General features: G+C 42.4%; 1 protein-coding gene across 10 annotated transcripts in view; it reads right to left on the bottom strand.

The window, feature by feature from the left end:
- The window catches only part of acaca (acetyl-CoA carboxylase alpha), a 36,095-nt gene that overhangs the window by 18,756 nt on the left and 2,036 nt on the right, over positions 1 to 15,303 (bottom strand). For 8 of the 10 annotated variants that reach the window (XM_065962806.1, XM_065962803.1, XM_065962804.1 and 5 more), the window contains exons 3-28: positions 13,845 to 13,977; positions 13,462 to 13,600; positions 12,775 to 12,884; positions 12,601 to 12,682; positions 12,405 to 12,503; positions 12,052 to 12,158; positions 11,839 to 11,949; positions 11,471 to 11,680; positions 10,277 to 10,447; positions 8,221 to 8,382; positions 7,843 to 8,006; positions 7,588 to 7,738; positions 7,343 to 7,446; positions 7,028 to 7,255; positions 6,712 to 6,862; positions 6,478 to 6,612; positions 5,354 to 5,500; positions 5,066 to 5,254; positions 4,220 to 4,320; positions 3,911 to 3,999; positions 3,593 to 3,717; positions 3,244 to 3,357; positions 2,792 to 2,905; positions 2,624 to 2,713; positions 2,379 to 2,497; positions 398 to 421 (exon numbers count right to left, since the gene is read on the bottom strand). In XM_065962806.1, the coding sequence (XP_065818878.1) occupies positions 398 to 421; positions 2,379 to 2,497; positions 2,624 to 2,713; positions 2,792 to 2,905; positions 3,244 to 3,357; positions 3,593 to 3,717; positions 3,911 to 3,999; positions 4,220 to 4,320; positions 5,066 to 5,254; positions 5,354 to 5,500; positions 6,478 to 6,612; positions 6,712 to 6,862; positions 7,028 to 7,255; positions 7,343 to 7,446; positions 7,588 to 7,738; positions 7,843 to 8,006; positions 8,221 to 8,382; positions 10,277 to 10,447; positions 11,471 to 11,680; positions 11,839 to 11,949; positions 12,052 to 12,158; positions 12,405 to 12,503; positions 12,601 to 12,682; positions 12,775 to 12,884; positions 13,462 to 13,600; positions 13,845 to 13,977 (3,369 nt within the window). The remainder of the gene's footprint in view (positions 1 to 397; positions 422 to 2,378; positions 2,498 to 2,623; positions 2,714 to 2,791; positions 2,906 to 3,243; positions 3,358 to 3,592; positions 3,718 to 3,910; positions 4,000 to 4,219; positions 4,321 to 5,065; positions 5,255 to 5,353; positions 5,501 to 6,477; positions 6,613 to 6,711; positions 6,863 to 7,027; positions 7,256 to 7,342; positions 7,447 to 7,587; positions 7,739 to 7,842; positions 8,007 to 8,220; positions 8,383 to 10,276; positions 10,448 to 11,470; positions 11,681 to 11,838; positions 11,950 to 12,051; positions 12,159 to 12,404; positions 12,504 to 12,600; positions 12,683 to 12,774; positions 12,885 to 13,461; positions 13,601 to 13,844; positions 13,978 to 15,303) is intronic. The other 2 variants (XM_065962808.1, XM_020630176.3) reach the window with 1 other exon arrangement.

Here is a 15,303-nt window from a genome sequence, read left to right as displayed (position 1 = left end):
TTGATTGAAATGAGCTTACGTCGCTTTACATCCCACGTTTTGTCCAAATCTCCAAACGAAGACAAAGCACTTACGCACACACACAAGTTAGGAATATATCACTCTCTCACAGACAGACACACAAACACTCACTCACACTCACACATACAGACTCAAAAATGTTTGACACAGAGGCTGAATGCCAGGGGCCATGCTGTATTGTGTTACTGCACCAGACTTGACCCTCAAGTGCTAAATCAGTTTCATTTTTGATAAGTTGAAAGCACCAAACGAACATGTTTATCTTGGCTACAAATCAGAAGAATCCAAACTATCATAGATGATTGTTTTAAACATGCAGCTGGCTAGTCAGTACAGTTACAGGTAGTCTATGCAATGAAAGGAGTGTTTACATTACCTGTTTAGAGTGGGGATGTTCCCTCTGCAATCAAACGACATTGATTACTTAGTGGTTAGTGGCAGGCATCAGGAGAGGAGGGCAGTCATTGGTTAGCAATGTGTGTTGGCCCTTTAAGTATTTGAACTTATTTTTCGCAATAATCAATATCGAACGAATGCAATCACTGTGGAAATGTTGGATCATGTAAAGTGTCTTTCTGGCTGTCGAACACACATTGCACGCTGTGACTGCTCTCAACATGCATCATTAGATCCAAACGCCTCCTTGTCCTGAGTTTGACTCTCTCTTTAGTTCACACTAGGGCCTGACCGATACGGGATTTTCGGGGCCGATACCAATATTAGGGAGAAATAAAATTCAGATACAGATATATCGGCCAATATCTTTCTTAGCTCATTAAGAGATTGTTTGAAGTATATTTAAAAACACATTTATTACGTTGAATCTTCAACTGCAGTTATTTACATTTAAACAAATCCTTTATTGGCCAGAAAAACAACAGTGCTTTTAAAAGACTAATTTTTTTACTTAGAAATGAACAATTATAAATAAAAAACTTAGATGGAAGAAACCTAGTGATATTGGCACATTTCAGAGAATCAGAGATAATATTAGCCAATACCGATATTCATGCAATGTGTTATTATGGGCCGGCTGATGAATCGGTCGGGCTCTAGCTCAATCATGGTTTTAAATCAGATGCATCAAATCACAAGCATGCGATCAATTGTGTACATGCATAAACAAGCAGAACACAATCAAAACAAACTAGCATGGCAAAGCGTCAACAAACAAATTACTCTGATGTATACGCTCACACTGGGACCAAACAGAAGACAATCATACAGGGAGGTTGCAGAAAAGACAAGTTCACCAGAAACGTTGCATTACTTTGTCTGTTACAAGCGTATTGAAATGCTGTGCATGTACAAGGCAAATCCCAAGTTTGTCTTTGGTCTCCAGAGTTTAATGTAGCCTTGCACGCCCCCCGATGTTTTATCCTGGACTTACAAGGACGGGCAACTGACGTGAGACTGTCGAGGATGGGTGCTTTGTTGTTCACAGAACATGTATTAGTGAAAGCCTGATTGTTAAGGTGAGGCGGTGTCCGTCCCAACACTCACACACTTGACAAACCAAGAGAAGTATTTTTTTTTTGTTTTGTTTTTGATTTTTTAACAAAAAAATACCTTCTTTTGCACATGAGGAGCATTTACTCGAGGAATGACACAAAGCTGGGATCATGGGAGAGGAACCTTGGCACCATGGATGGATTCATTTATTTACCATTAACATTTAAAATATCCATCATCCATCGTAGATGGCCTAGTGGTTAGGTCGCACCCCATGTACGTAGGATATAGTCCTCAAGCGGGCAGTCCGGGTTCAAGTTCAACTTGTGGCTCCTACTCCTGATTTCCTACTCTATCCACTCTCCTGTCAACTGAAGGCGAAAAGCTCTCTGAAAAATCCGTCTTAAAACAGTTATGGCATAAAAGTGGATTATTTGGACCCTCAGGGGAACTGGTTGCCATCTTGGTTGTGGCTAATGGAGATTCAAATGAGTAAATACACTCTTTAGATGGATGTGTTTTATAAAACTACAGCTCTGGTCCATCCGTGCTACAAACACCAGGACCTTTGTATAATAGAATGAAGGAAAAAAAAAAAAGATCTACCAAATATTACAGATAATTTATGAAAAAGCTAGTAAGACAAATAAAGGGTAGTTGCAACTGATTCTGCTAAGATATATGCTTAATTAAAAAAAACTGTGATAAAAAACATGTTGGTGCTACCAAATATTGTTGCCACTAATGGAATATTCAATATGGATCACTTTAAAAATATTTAGTTATAAAGCTTCTGTCCACAGTGCCGTTGAAGGTGGGGTGGGGGGGGGGGGGGGGGGGGGGAGCAGCACAAAATGTGATGCACATCATGTGAGTGCTGCAGCCTTTTTCGGAATTCACAATACCTGTTGGGGTGTGAGGTGGGAAGCATGAACTGGAACTCCACCACACACGTGTTGTCTTTCAGCTGACGGTGCTGAACGCTGTTGAGCTCATATGCGATGTATGCTCTGCGAACGTACACCTGGAGTCATGGGAGAAACAGAAAAGATACGTTTGATATGGGAGTCTGCAGCATTTTTTTTTTTTTTTACACTCAGTAAATCACGTCAGATCAATTTGTGGAATGTGTAGGGATTATTCTTCTCACCTCAAGGGCAGCCATCCTGACTACCTGGTTACTGTGGTAGAAGAAGTTGGGCAGAACATCAAAGATGGATGTCTCAGAGAGGATTAGTTTCTAGGAAAAAGACGGGATGATTACTCATCTTCAAGAGGATTTCAGAACATTAAATAAAGCCTTAGCTGAATTCTTTACCTGCAGGTTCTCGATGCAGAACTGGTGTCCATACATATCGATGGCGGAGAGGAAGATGGATTCCACCTGGTTGTGTCGTAGCTCATAAGAGGGGAGGTGGGAAGCTATCAACACCTGTGTAAAAATGAATGAACAAACTCCTTAAATATCATCATGTATTTGTTTTCTGTTTTATTTAAGTTGAACAGTACTTTTCTTTTTCAGTTTATGACAGTGCTCATGCCTTTGATCCGTAATTATTCAAGACGGGTTGATAGTGACATCCAGAAAGGCAGATCAGAAACAAACTTTTTACCTTTATGGAAGAGGAATTGGCACAGAAAAAGTAAATTATAAGAGCTCTACATGCAGTGACAAGGGTAAGCATGGTATTCATTGATAGTGAAATTAAGTGTGTGTGAAAATGCGCTGTACGTTAAAATATAGCGTTCGATTCTGAGTCTTAGACTGACCTGTCGGGCCCGCAGAGCCACCTTAGCATTAGTCGTCTTGCTGAGCTGTGTTAGTTCAGTCAAGATGGCCATCAGTTCATCTGTCAGTGTCGGGTCACGGCCACACAGCTGGTCCTAGACATAAGGGATAATAAGGTTATACAACATGCAGCATCACAAGCCAGACATTTTATACTGAGACTCAACACAAACAAATAGTAATCTTAACAGCATAGGGGCAAAATGATCATGATTTCGGACATCAGATCTTGTGCAAAAAGAGAACGCTTGAAACAGAAGTCCGAAAGTCATGATTTAATCAATGAAGAAAAAGGAAAACGGCCTTACAACATCTAGACCAGAGACTTACAATCAGCATCGTGACCACCAGGTTCTTCTTGGTGACTTGAGCATGAGAGAAGATGTAGTTGAGCACATTGGCCATGTCGCCTTTGTTTTCCTCTCGCAATGCAAACACACACTTGTCATAGTGTCCTGTTGACAAAATAATGAAGGAGGAGCTCGGGTAAGCACTGAATAAGGAAACAGTATCAACTGATGCTGAGGCGTTTCACTGGGAAAAACTCCCACCAAGTGGACAGAATCGGTACTGCATTGACTTCAGAGAACTAAAAAGGACAGCAAAGCTGAAACCACATGTAACCTGTTATGAAGTGTGTTCTCTCACCATTCTGAAACTGGATCTCTACTTTCAGGTACTGTCTGAGCAAGTCCATCACCACTGCCTTCATGTGACCTCGGATACCACTGCGATACCTGATGGAGACAAAAACAGTCTGTTCTGACAAAGAAAAAAACTGCAATGCTGTATCGTACTGCTTATGCATGAGAGCATGAATAAGTTTAATCTATTATGTAAAAGAAAGGTAACGAGGAGATCAAGAGACATTAATTCAATTAAGCTTGATGTTACAAATGACTCATGTCATGCTGAAAACTGCAGCCTCAGCCTCCACTTCTGAGATGTTGCACTCACTTCTGCACCAGCTGGACGATACTTTGTGTGTTCATAAAGAAGACTTCTCTCTCTGACTTCTTGTTAAGAGTGGCTGCATGGCTGTCCAGGATGTTTGCAATCTGGAAACAAGGGAGAAAACATTATGAGCGTATATATTAGAAACATTTAATCCCAGTGGCATCAGTGACCTCTATTCAGAAGTCCTGACTGGTTGTTAAATTTGTAATTTCAGCTAAATAAATAAATAAGTTGTGTTTGACAGCACCCTTTCACTACTAATCACATTATTGGGCTTTCCTTTTTCTTAAACTGTAGATGAAATCTAATCTGTTTGCGTTTATTAATCCAGAATGAAAAGAATAGACAGTCCTTGCATTCTGCTAAGATTTGTAGTCACTCACATATTGATGTGTTCACAATATTACCAATTGACATGACATGAATTTAATCTTCAGTCTTCTTGAAGATGTTCTAATTTTGCTTTATATCATAACTTAGAGTTGTACTCTGAACCATAGACTGTAAATATTAATAGATAAAGCCTGAGTGACATCAGCCATCTGTTACGGCAGGGGGGCTCCGCAGGCTCATCGGCAGCAGCCGCCATGCTGGAAATCCTGTCTCATTTTAACTTTCAGTCAACCTAACGATAGGCTTAGAGCTGGAACTGAGGCAGTTTTAAGCCTCTTGACAAACTGTTACATCGTGCCCACCTGTCACTCTTTCTATTAGTGTAGTAAGCATTGTGTGTGTGTGTGTGTGTGTGTGTGTGTGTGTGTGTGTGTGTGTGTGTGTGTGTGTGTGTGTGTGTGTGTGTGTGTGTGTGTGTGTGTGTGTGTGTGTGTGTGTGTGTGTGTGTGTTACCTGCTGGCTGGGAAACTGGCAGAGCACGGACGTAATGTTGCTGGCGTACTGGGCCATCTCTTTCTTGATGGCCTTCTCCACAGCAGGGGGGATGCGCCCGGACACGCTCGTCATGATGTCTTGAAGCTCCAGCAGAGGCAAAGAGGGGTCACGCATTGTCTTCATCAACCTCTCCACCCACTCTTTCAACTACGAGAGACACGACGAGGCGTTGTTTCAAGGATCTGAGGTGATGTTAAGAGTGTAGCAGCCAGGTGTGTGTGTGTGTGTGTGTGTGTGACCTCTTACCTTAGCGCTGAAGAAAGGCTCAGGGAGACAGTAACCATTCATAATGTGAACGAGATGGTCCAGTGTGTTGTGGAAGACTCTGTGGAGCTTCTCCCCTCTGAGAGCTACTGCCTGAATAGTAGGCAGGGCGCCGGTGTGCAGCTCTGCCTACAAGACAAAAAAAATATATAAAATATTACATTTTTCAAATATTATGGTGTGCATGTGCTGTTATCTTGGACACCAGGTTTTCCAGTGATTAAGTCTAGGAGTGCTCTCTAGGTTTAAACACAGACACCTGCAGTTAATCTGAATAATGTTTGTCAAAGAAAGTGCAAAATGTGCTGTGATTTCTGCTGAGGTGACAAAGCTGTAAGACATGAGCCCCATCTGCATCATTAATAAATCCTCCCAACTATCTGACATTAGACTGATTCCCTTTAGAGAAGTCATAATCGTGTTATCTTTGTAGGCTGTCTGATTGTAACATTGAGGTCTTGACTTCATAAAGCGCACCCTTTCCTTTACAGTGATGCTCTTTGCTGCTTTATTAACCGGGTTTCGGCCAAATTGCTCAAGGAAGGGCAATACAAATGATTAGCTTCTCCTTATGTGAGGGAGCTACATAAACATCTGATTGTAAATTGTGATGAGGATGATGGCTAGAAGTTACATTTGAACGTTGGACCGCTTTGCCATCAGCAGTTCACATTGATTTTATTATTTGGGGGCCTCTCCCTAGTTTTAAGGTTTTGTCAACTTAAATGGTTTCCCTTTGGCGTTTACTTTCAGCCTTTGAAAAGAAAAAACACCCCTGCACATGACGGTACTCTTGCTTGGCATCATCAATTTATTAGAAAACAATCACGTTTCAGTCCCTCTGAACCCGTGATAGTTTGATGTCCTACATACCCTCTTCATGAGATAGTTGGGATTTTCAAACACCTCATTGAAGCAGCCTAAAAACATGTTCATGCTGAAATTGTGTTAAAAGACGACATTTCAATATGACCACAGGGATTATTTGTATTTTGGTTGAGTCGCCCTGACAAGTTCAGTGCCTCTGTTATATATGCATTTGAAACACTTTGTAATTTAAGAGTCTGTAACTTTTGACAACAGAAGGAGCTGAAAGATAAATGTACCTGTTGCACTCTGCTCGGGTCATCCAGCTGCAGCTTGGCAATGACACATCCGGGCTCCAGTGCTGCTCCAGCCCTCTTCACATAGTGAATACAACCAGACTCTGCAGCTGTGAGGGTCATTACCATCTTCATGACCTGAAACATACAAGTAAACAGTTTGTATCATTCTAAAGTCAAAGAAAAATGCAACGATTTGAACTACGGGTCATTCACATTTTCTCGAACACAATGTACCTCTATTTCAGCATAGCACTGGCCAGAAAAAACATGGCCGCCATCCTCAACCGTGTACTGGATGAGCTTTCCTGCTGAAGGGGATCGCAGCAGCGAAGGATCATTCTCCCTCTCAAAAACACAAGTCTTGTTCCCGATGGTGATGCGATACCTGAAGAACACAAAACATATTTTGTCTTTGAAGGAACGGAAATCAGAAGTCACAAGTACATCAAGTAACTCCTATACAGCTGAGTGAAGGTATTATCAAGGTAATTTGCTAAATGAACACATGTCAATTCACAATACAGTATTCAAAAGCTTTGTGTCCTCATACCTGTCCACCTCCTCCTTCATGTATGTGGTGTAGCTGCTTCCATCATAAGACAGCAGAAGACCTCCATCACTGAGACGATGGACGTCCACCTCGGCAGAGGAGTGGTTCATGATGACCACGTAGGAGTTGGGAGACTGTCGGGTCACTTTCAGGACGTACTTTGTGCCTTCATAGATCAGCTCCGCTTCCACAGTGTTGAGGAGTGTGTGAGCAGGCAGCACCTGACCCCTGTTCAGAGAGAAAAAAGAGAGAGTTTTGTTTTCTCTTCAAACCAACACACGTTTGGTTTCTCCAATGACCATGCTGGATTCTTACCTTTCCAGAGAATGCAGGAAGTTGGAGACACTGTTCCTCAGATTGACGTCTGCCACATGAAGAGCCCCGCTAACGATTCCCAGCATGGTGTCGGGACGCTCCGCCTGCACAAAAGCAGATATCTTACTTCTTATCCAGGAAAATCACTATGCCAGGGGGATGAAGATAAGATAAGCTCCAACAATGATCTCATGTATTTTTCTCAAAGAGTATCAAGTGACCACAGCTGGAAAGCATCTGTATACCTGCATCTTCTCTGAGATGAGCCGGTCCAGCCAGCCAGTGTCAATGCTGTTGTGCTGAAAGCTTTCAGTCTCCAGCAGCTTTATGAGGTATTCCACTGTCGTCCTAAAGTCTCCTCTGATAGACAACTCCTTCAGAGCCACCACCATGTTACTAAGATATGTTTAAGACATAAATATGTCAACTTAAACCTCTGTTCCAGTAATTGAGAAAGCTTTATGATACAACAGGGGTTTAGAATCCCTGTATGTACTCACGAGATGGCTTCTTCCCGATTCTCTCCCCAAGAGAAACAGTGTCCAAACTGGGAGTCAGCAAACTCATGCAGCCCTCCAGCAGCTGCGACGCTGAAGTAGCCCCACACGTTCTTATTGCTGCGGAAATTCAACTCTTGCACTGTTCCAGAACTCGGCTTGAAACCCTGCAATAACACAACATGTCATGACTTCGAGTGAACAAAAGGTTAAAGAGACGATTTGACCTTTGGAGAAGTCAAAACAGAGGCTTTTATTTATGTCACAACAGGATTACCAAGTGGAAAGTGTAATAAGAACAACCACAACAGAAATCAGAGACTCTGTGTAACCTTTAGCTGTACATATTTTGTATGGCAGCCAGAAGGGAGGGTGGCCCACCTCGTCAGGATTTTCACTGGTGATACGTGCTGCGATGACATGGCCCCGGGGGGATGGTGCTGTCGACAGTCCCTCAAAGTCAATGGGAGAGTCTCCCCAGGGCTGGACCCCATAAAGCATCCTGATGTCTTTGATCCTTTGAAGAGGGATACCCATGGCAATCTGAAAGAACACGGTTGTATTAGTGTTACACAACTTTAACTGCACATTGCATCACACACGTGACAGTGTTCATTTCAGCAGCTATTTGAGTCTTAAGACAATAATGCTCGTACGTTTTAGTCACATTGCAGTTATTTTTACCCTTGGTAGTTTTAAGTTTAGTTTTAGTCGAGGACAACTCAAAACCACAGACCAAGCAAAAAAAAAAAATCTGGGTGCACTGATGGACTCTAAATTTCAATAGTCAAAAAAAGACAATGACAAAGTCAGTAGAGGACTTAAGACTCAAGAAAATGTGTCCATGCTTTTATCTTCAGTCGACTTGATTACTGTAACAGTGTCTTTAGAGGTCTCCCTAAAACATCAGTCAGCCGCTGCAGCTGATTCAGAACACTAGGACTGCTAGAGTCCTCACTAAAACGAGGAAAGTGGATCACATCACTCCAGTTCTGAGGTCTTTGCATCGGCTCTCTGTCTGTCAGAGAATACATTTTAAAATACTGCTGCTGGTTAAGCGCTGAAAGGTTTTGGGGCCAAATCCCATCAGGGACCCACTGATTAGCTTTAAACCATCATGGTCCACATCACTCACATTGTCTAGGACAGGTTTGCTCTCAGTCCACAGAGTGAGAAACAAACTTTAAGAAGCAGCGTTCAGTTTCTATGTTCCACACATACTGAACAAACTGAAGACTCGTGTTTTTACACCTGCCTTCCATTAAACTATTTTAAAGGTTCTATATTTAACTTTTTACATGTATAAATCGTTTCTTATCGACCATTAATAAGTGAACGGTTAACTGATGTGAAAAACTAGATGTTCACTGTCTATCTGTGTTGCCTGTATACAATTTTTCCCCCGGGTTGTATTTTCCGTGAAAGCTCCAGGAAGTGCCATTTTATGCACGTTCTCAACGTCCTCCTCACTCCGCTCCACTTACAGAGATCAACGGTACAAACTCATCACACACTCCTGCTCTCAGCCAGTGCCTGCAGAGACTGTCATTTGTAGGATGGAGAATGAATACAGACACACAGACTCCTTCACAGACTTTCACTTACCTCCTCTGTAAACATTATGTCAGTAAATATCCAGTGTTACGCGATGATGATGCTCGTTTGTGTACGTACGAGCACGTATGACGAGCACGCGAGGGAGAGCGAGCAACAGGTTACTGGTGCAGTTCGCCTAATGACCATGCGTGTTTTTTTTTTTTTTTTATCTGTATAACTCTGAACTGTAACTTTGACTCTTATTTTTGTATAACTCTTTTTATATTTTAGCTTCTTTTATTTTTTTTCTTCCTCTCTTTGATTTATAGGTTTAGTTTGAATGATTTTAAAATGTCCTCTCGTCATATTTTTCAATAAAGAAATTGACACTGTCAACTGTGGACTCGATGTATTTGCTCCGAATGATGACATGCTTATCTGATATTTGTTATGTTTTCAGTTTTATGCACAACATCTTGTAGAGAGATAGTGAGTCCTGTTGTGACCCCTCATCCTCTCTGCCGGACAGTGTGTGTCACTCACACTGTAACACCCAATCAGCTTGACTACAAAAGCTTTCCCAGCCGTGCTGCCCCTCAGCTAGACTGCCACTGACCTATTTACACACAATCCCGAGCTCTGCAGTTCACACCGCGTGACCAAGCGCTGTTACAACCACGGGTATCGACTACAATGTTTCTGCATATCGCCTCCCTCTTTTGCAGACGGTTGCCATGGTGACAGGGGGCCCCCGTCTAGTGTTAAGCAATGAAGCGTGCTAACTTTGTCTCCAGCAGGACAGTAGTGGACTGTGATGCACTGTGTGTGATGAAACCACAGTGTGCCCTGCAGGAGTGTGTGTGTGTGTGTGTGTGTGTGTGTGTGTGTGTGTGAGACTGACCTGCAGTTGGGCTGCAGGCAGGTTGACATCAGCGACCATCTCAGTGCAGGGATGTTCCACCTGCAGACGAGGGTTGAGCTCCAAGAAGTAGAAGCTGCCGTCCTGACTGTAGAGGTACTCCACTGTACCTGCACTGACGTACCCGACCATCTTAGCCAGCTTCACTGCGCACTAAGAAGAGAACACCACACTGTTCATATCCAGGTTTAATCATCTTCAAGGGTCCATCAATCTGAAGTGATGTATTTTGTCTAAGGCTATATTGTGTTCCTAATATTAAACTGATAAATGGAGAACTGACTTATAAATGTCTTAGCCAATATTTTCTGACTATAGGGGGCCTGACACAAATACCTGTATTTGTGCATGCTGTATGCTACATTATGAAAACGTATTTCACAGAAGACACAATAAGGAAGAGGAATGCTCCAGGTTATTTAGATACAGGAGTTTGTCCAGTAGAGCACACTCCCACTACATAACGTTCTTGGCAGTAGAAGCAGTGAATGAAGTTGAGGAGCACTGCAGCGGGAATACCATAATGTAGAGCCCGACCGATTTATCGGCCAATGTCCACATATCCAGTGACTATCGATGTCAGCTACTTTTTAATGCAGATATTACTAGATTTATTCACCGGTGAAAGAGCATTTAATTTGAGTTTCATTGGATTACACTAGCAGTTCTCTGCGTGGCTGTCACAAGCCGAGTGTGCTAAATGGATTACCACAAGTATTATCACTCTCCAGAGTGTCGAGCACATATATGCGCAGTTACTTTCCAGTTGAGTAACAAAATTGTCTTTGTTTTATGTTTGATAATTACATTTGAGGGGGCAACACAATAAATGTGAACATCTTTCTATCGCTATAGATCGGAAATATATCCAAGAAAGATATCAGCAGATATAACGTATCGGTTTTTTTTTCTTCCCAATATCACTATCGGCCCCAAGAAATTCCATGTCAGTCGGGCCCTATCATAATGTTATAAATAAGTTATTGATTAATGAAGACAGACTTCTGATGACCTTTCTATAGTATTATTGGAGGAAATCAACATAGAGAATGTCTATGTTCATTCCAGCTCAAAAATTACGTAAATCTGCCACCAACGCGAGACACGTTCACCCCCAAAGAATTTTTTGTCACATAGTCCTATATGAACCAGGCTCAAGTGCAAACATTGCTGTACCCTTTCCATATCCTCAAAAATATCAGAGGTGGCAATGGTAGCAGGAGCCTCCTCTATGATTTTCTGGTGCCGTCGTTGTACGGAACAATCTCTGCCAAACAGGGAGATGGCATTTCCATACTGGTCGGCTAAGATCTGGACCTCCAGATGGCGCGCATGCTTGGCCAGCTGCATGACAAAAATAGGCGATCCTGGAACTTCTGCCTGGACCTGGAAAACCAAAGAGAAAGAAAACCCTTGCAGTCTTACAATCCACAAAAATACTTTTGTTTATTTCCTTTGCACCTCTACTGGTACATTTGTACTTTATTCTAGAGAGTCTTAAGTCCTTCCTGATGACTCAAAGAACAGATTTAGTCTCCACCGACCTGTCTGAAGAGGTTTGGGAAATCATCAGCAGAGTTCACTTTACGGATCCCCTTTCCTCCCCCTCCCTCTGAGGCCTTCACCATCACAGGGTAGCCGACTTTCTCTGCCGCCTGGTAATTGAAACATACAACTGTAGCATACATGTACGGTACGTGACAGAACAAGCAACATTCGTTTTGCATTGTGAGCCGTCAGTTAAATCACATGCTTACCTTCATGCCGTCCTCTACATCTTGGATGCAGCCAAGCTCGTACACGTCTAAAGGAACGTTAATGTCCCTCTTCTTCTGGTTGCTCTCTGTCCATTCTACTGTCAGGCCTGGATAAGGTAAGCAGGTAGACATTTCAGCATACATCTTAGGGAAGCTGTGGGATGCAAGTTGTTTAAAAAAAAAAAAAAAAAAAAAAAAGAAATCTCCGGGATCTTATGAAAACAAAAGTAACAAAAACAATCAAACTGTTAAATTTTTGTGTTGTTTAAAAAAAAAAAAAAAAAGGATCATAAACAGCCAGAAAAGAAAAAAAGAAAAGGAAAGCTTACGGCCCAACAGTAATTATAACCCACCTGTACCGCTCCAAGGCAGAGTTGGAATTCCAGCTGTCTGAGCAACGATAGACGAGGCGATCTTGTCGCCTAGAGCCCACATCGCCTGACTTGGGGGACCTGAGGAAGGAGAAGAAAAGGAGTAATTTCAGTCGAGTAAACTGACAATTAGAAAGTGAGTGATAGGCTCAACAAACCGTGAAAAAGCTTTTCTCACCCATGAAAGCAATGCCATTCTTATGGAGCAGCTCTGGGAGTTTAGGGTTCTCAGAGGCGTGACCCCACCCGGCCCACACAGCCTGCAGGAAACAAGATGAACTCAATCAATGATATAATAATATTCATTGAGGAACACCTTATATACAGACAGAGATCCGGTGTGTTATGGTACCTGAACAGGTATGCGTTTAGCAATGTCCAGTATAAGCTCCACATTGGCATAGTTGTTGTTATTCGTCCCTCCCGGCACAGGCACGTAATGATCTGCCATTTTGATGTACTCTGCAAGAAACGGAAGCACAGACAATCTTTGATACTGCAGGCACAGCTACGATACAAGAGGACTTTCTTTTGAGTTAGCTAAACACAAAAAAAAAAATAATGGACCTAAATTCTGGAGTACTTTCTTAAAGCTATGTAGACTAATGCTGCATTCATGTGCTCATCGGATGGTCCCAGTTTCCGAGTTGGGAAGTCGCTCTTCCAACATCAGTGTGTTCATGTGATTTCAGTACAGAAAGTCGGAATATTGTAATATTGAAAACAGCAAGGAAGCTATGAAGAAGATGTGTGGAATGTCACTGTTACAAGTTATGGATGTGCAAAGCGTGAATTAATAAAAAAGTATCTTAACATTAACAAAACATATTTTTTGACGATTATGATTTCATCGGCAAGTCCGTCACCTAATTTTTCCCCAGAGTTCCCGAGTTGTTACTCCGACTTGAGCAGACGGTTTATCATGTGCAATTTCCAACTCGGAAACTCGCTTTTCCGATGTGTCCGACATCACATGAATGCACCATTAAGCCATGTCTAGCATATTCCGTGTTGAGAGCCACATTATACTCAGACTCACCTGCGTTGGCTTTCAGGTCCTCTGGTGTCACCATCACAACGAAGCGGATCGCTCGTTCATTGCGAAACATCTCATAGGCCCAACGGCGGATGGAGCGCATGCATTTGACCGCTGCAATGCCATTATTGGCAATAAGCACCTGGAGGAGCACAATAGTTGAGCTACGAATAATAATGGCTGATCACAAGATGATGCTGTTTCTATATGCATAAGGACGTCACGTTCTATGAGACGCCCATGTCACGGCTGTACGATGCAAACACCCCCGATCACGGCAGTTATCTTATTGTAGAAGTTGCACACATTACTTGGATTCATTTTACAATGTCATGTGATTTACTCTGCCACACTCAGCATCCTTTTAGCAAAATAGATGTTTTCACCTTTTCAATGACCTTGTTGCCACCGAAGCGGGTGACAAATTCTGCAGGAGAGGCCACAGTGAAGTCCCTTTGGAGGTCAATGCGACGGCGATCTCTGCCTTGCTTCACCAGATGCAGCCCTGACATGCTTGGCCTGTTGCAAAACATACAAAGAATGCATTTTATGGCATTTTGTAACATCTCCAGTTTCAGAGTAGAAAGAACAAGAAAGAACACATTAAAAATGTGTTCGAATCAAACTGCTAGAGGAAGATCATCCCATGTGTCTGGCAAAGGCTTAGAAGTCGGTTTATGTTAACAGCCCAGAAGATATAAAAAAAAAAAACTTGTTATCACCTCTTATAGATAAAGGGGTTGACTACTGTCTCTTATCATGCACTTGTAAGCGATTTACTGCCACCTTACAGATGTCAAAGAACGCCTGAGAACACAACATAGTTAAGATAGGAATGATGGTACTTATTTGCATGTCGTAAAAAGCAGAAGTGTGGGTGGGGGGGGGGGGGGGATCTCAGTGAAAACTACCAGTGTTACCACTGACATCTGAACACTCTTACATTCTTAAAACATGTTTACATGCTCGGGCACGTTTCTCCACCGGCACTTAGCAGTTACCAGTGTATTCAAATGAAACTCAAGCTCCACCTAAAGGGGGACCAAACTGGGGAATGGCTAATACAGGGGGAGGGATATGAGTATCAGCTGGAAGGTGTGGTAGAGGCTGTGCTTGTTTGGCTGGCTGGTGTCTGTGGGCTGATACTGCATTATTGCATCACTGGAGGGGTTACTGGCATGAGGGAAATGAATCCCTAGTGAATGGAGGCTGTAATTTCAACTCAGATGTGGAGCAAGAGTCGGTTCTGTCCTATGAGAGAGATGATAAGGGGGGTGGAGGAGGCAGGAGGAGGCAGGCAGACACCGCCCCCCCCCCCCCATCAAGTAAGTCCAGTTTTTTAAAACTGCTGTCCAAGCTTTTCTCAGCCGGTCCTCAACCTTAACCTCCACACCAACCCCTCAATCTCTGCCAAACTGATGATGTAAAACCAGACTGGAAAAAGCAATCATTGACAAAGAGATGATTCTGAAATCGTATGATGATTATGTCAATGTTCAACTAAAAGTGGCTTAACAAATTTGATTCTCCTCACTGGCATGAGAAGGCGGTCGGCAGGATAGGAAAAAAAAACACCAACACCACCCCACGGGATAGCAGGAACATAAAATAATATTTTTAAACAAAAAGTACACGTAATCAGAGTTTTAAAAAAAAAAGTCTTACCCACTTCAGTCAAGAGGATTTGGGGATAATATGTTACCTACATCAGATCTTATTTGAAACTCTCAGGGCATACCGAAGAGACTGCTTCAAGCTTTATGCAAAAGTCTGTCATCACTGAATAGCTCCTTATGACTTTTTGGTTGGGATTTTTTTTTAAATACACATATTTCCACCTTTCCA

This window comes from Labrus bergylta, chromosome 14 (genome assembly GCF_963930695.1).
Source record: "Labrus bergylta chromosome 14, fLabBer1.1, whole genome shotgun sequence".
Taxonomy (NCBI): domain Eukaryota; kingdom Metazoa; phylum Chordata; class Actinopteri; order Labriformes; family Labridae; genus Labrus; species Labrus bergylta.
Note: the sequence above shows the minus strand (reverse complement) of the source record. Positions and strands in the feature narration are given on the sequence as shown.